At 69.5% G+C, this 2,695-nt stretch overlaps 1 protein-coding gene across 1 annotated transcript in view; it reads right to left on the reverse strand.

The window, feature by feature from the left end:
- LOC112963265 (filamin-C-like) overlaps positions 1–2,695 on the reverse strand; it is a gene marked incomplete at its 3' end in the record, with an annotated part of 21,742 nt that overhangs the window by 7,234 nt on the left and 11,813 nt on the right. Inside the window, 5 exon segments of the mRNA XM_026060172.1 lie at positions 14–104; positions 1,016–1,176; positions 1,269–1,392; positions 2,185–2,328; positions 2,411–2,524. Of these exon segments, the coding sequence (XP_025915957.1) occupies positions 14–104; positions 1,016–1,176; positions 1,269–1,392; positions 2,185–2,328; positions 2,411–2,524 (634 nt within the window).

A 2,695-nucleotide genomic window follows, 5' to 3' on the forward strand; every position in this document is an offset into this window, starting at 1 on the left:
CCCGGCCCCTCACCCGTGCGGCACAGCCCGGGCCCCTCCGCCTTGACCTTGCTGCTGTCGTGCGACGGGTCCACCTTGATGCGGAAGGGGCTGCTGGGGATCTCCTGCGGAGAGACGCCCGCGGGTGAGCGCCACCACCACTGCCACCACCACCGGGGTGCTGCCAGGCACGCGGGGTGCTTGCAGGGGACGCGGGACACTTGCAGGGGACGTGGGATGCTGTTGCAGGCAGGGGGATGCTGCTAGGGATGACGGATGCTTGCACGGGGCGAGGGACGCTGTTGCAGGCAGGGGGGATGCTGCCAGGGACGGGGGACACTTGCAGGGGGTGAGGGATGCTGTTGCAGGCAGGGGGATGCTGCTAGGGATGGGGGACGCTTGCAGGGGATGGGGGACACTTGCAGGGGACGAGGGACGCTGTTGCAGGCAGGGGGATGCTACAAGGGATGCAGGACACTTGCAGGGGATGAGGGACACTTGCAGGGGATGAGGGACACTGTTGCGGGCAGGGGGATGCTGCTAGGGATGGGGGACACTTGCAGGGGGCGAGGGACACTTGCAGGGGGCGAGGGATGCTGTTGCGGGCAGGGGGATGCTGCTAGGGACAGGGGACACTGCTGGGGGTGAGGGATGATGCTGCCAGGGACAAGGGACACTCCTTGGGGAGACAAGGGACTGTTGCAGGAGATGAGGGACACTATGGAGACAGGGGGGGATGCTGACAGGGGTGGGGGACACTTGCAGGGGGTGAGGGACGCTGCCAGGGACAGGGCATGTTGCCAGGGACGAGGGACGCTGCATGGGATGAGGGACATCACAGGGGACAGGGGGGAYGCTGCCAGGGGCAGGGGACACCGCGGAGCCGCAAAGGACACCGCGGGAGACAGGGTGGCGCTGCCAAGGGACGGGGGGAGCCCTGCCAGGGGACACAGACACACGCACGGGGACAGGGAGGAAGGCGCCCCGGCGAGGGGCACCCATGGGTGCAGGGCCGGGTGCCCTGGGGTGCCGGTACCTGGTTGGCGAAGAGCACCATGATGGTGTAGAGCCCGGCGCCGGGCGGCGTGTACTTCACCGTGAAGGTGTCGTTGTCGTTCTTGATGATGTCGAAGTCGATGTCGGCCTCCAGCGGCCCCACCACGCCGGGCGCGCACTTGATCCCGATGCTCACGTCCCCTGCAAGGTCCCCGTCAGTGCCGGGGGGGACGGATGGGTGCCCCCGCAGCCGGGACTCCCCCCCCCACCCCGGCCGGCACCACGGCACCCACCTTGCCCGGCCTCGCTGCAGTCCACGGTGAAGTAGGTGGGCTCGTTGGCTTTGAGCCCCGTCTTCTCCACGCCCGGCCCGTACACCTTCACCTTGCCCGGGTGGCTGCCTTCGCCCACGTTCACCTGCGGGCACGGGCACGTCAYCACCGGGTGCCCGGGGTCCCCGAACTGCCAGCACCCCGTCCCCATCCCTGGTACCCTGCACACTCGGCACTTCATCCCCATGCCCAACATCACCATCGTGGGCACCCTGCATCCCATTCCCATGCCCAGCGTCACCATCGTGGGCACCCTGCATCCCATTCCCATGCCCAGCGTCCCCATCCCCAGCACCCTGCATCCCATTCCCATGGCCAGCGTCACCATCGTGGGCACCCTGCATCCCATCCCCATGTCCAGCATCCCCATCCCCAGCACCCTGCATGCCCAGCACCCCGTCCCCATGTCCAGCGTCCCCATCCCCGGCACCCTGCATCCCATTCCCATGTCCAGCATCCCCATTCCCGGTATCCTGCATGCCCAGCACCCCGTCCCCATGCCCAGTGTCCCCATCCCTGGCACCCTGCATGCTCAGCACCCCATCCCCATGCCCAGCGTCCCCATCCCCAGCACCCTGCATCCCATTCCCATGGCCAGCGTCACCATCCCCAGCATCCTGCATGCCCAGCACCCTGTCCCCATGCCCAGTGTCCCCATCCCCAGTATCCTGCATGCCCAGCACCCCATTCCCATGCCCAGCATCCCCATGCCCAGCACCCCGCATCCCATCCCCATGCCCAGTGTCCCCATCCCCGGCACCCTGCATGCCTGGTACCAGGTCCCCATGCCCAACACCCGTGTCCCCAGCCCCTGGCATGCCCCACACCCCATCCCCGTGCCGGCCCCCCCCGGTGCCCCATGCCCCGGCACACGCACGCGGAAGGGGCTGYGGGGGGTGTTGACGCCCCCCCAGGTGACGATGACGGTGTGCTTGATGGGCTTGGTGGGCACGTAGACGCAGTGGTAGGTGCCGTCGCCGTTGTCCTTCACCTTGATGTCRATGGGGAAGCCCTCGGCGTCCTGGGGGGGCGGCAGCGGTGAGGCAGGGCAGGGTGCCCACGCACCCCCCTGACGCCCCCCCCGTGCCACTCCGGCGCCCTACCTGCGCGTAGAGCTTGAGGTCGCCCTTGCCGGCGCCGCGCGTGTCGATGGTGAACTCGGCCGGCTTGTCCACGATGCAGCCCGTGGGCTCCAGCCCCGGCCCGAAGGCCTTCACCTGCGGGCGAGGGGGGTCAGGCGGGCACCCCCACCCGTGCACGGGGGTGCCGGGGGGCTGCGGGGGCATGGGGCAGCCCGCGCCGGGGCCTTGGGGGGTGCAGGGGGCACCCAGATGGGGAGCAGGACCCGGGGGTGCAGGGGGTGCAGGGGTGCCCGGATGGGGAGCAGG

Source organism: Apteryx rowi, unplaced genomic scaffold, assembly GCF_003343035.1.
Source record: "Apteryx rowi isolate R43461 unplaced genomic scaffold, aptRow1 scaffold_1656, whole genome shotgun sequence".
NCBI lineage: Eukaryota > Metazoa > Chordata > Aves > Apterygiformes > Apterygidae > Apteryx > Apteryx rowi.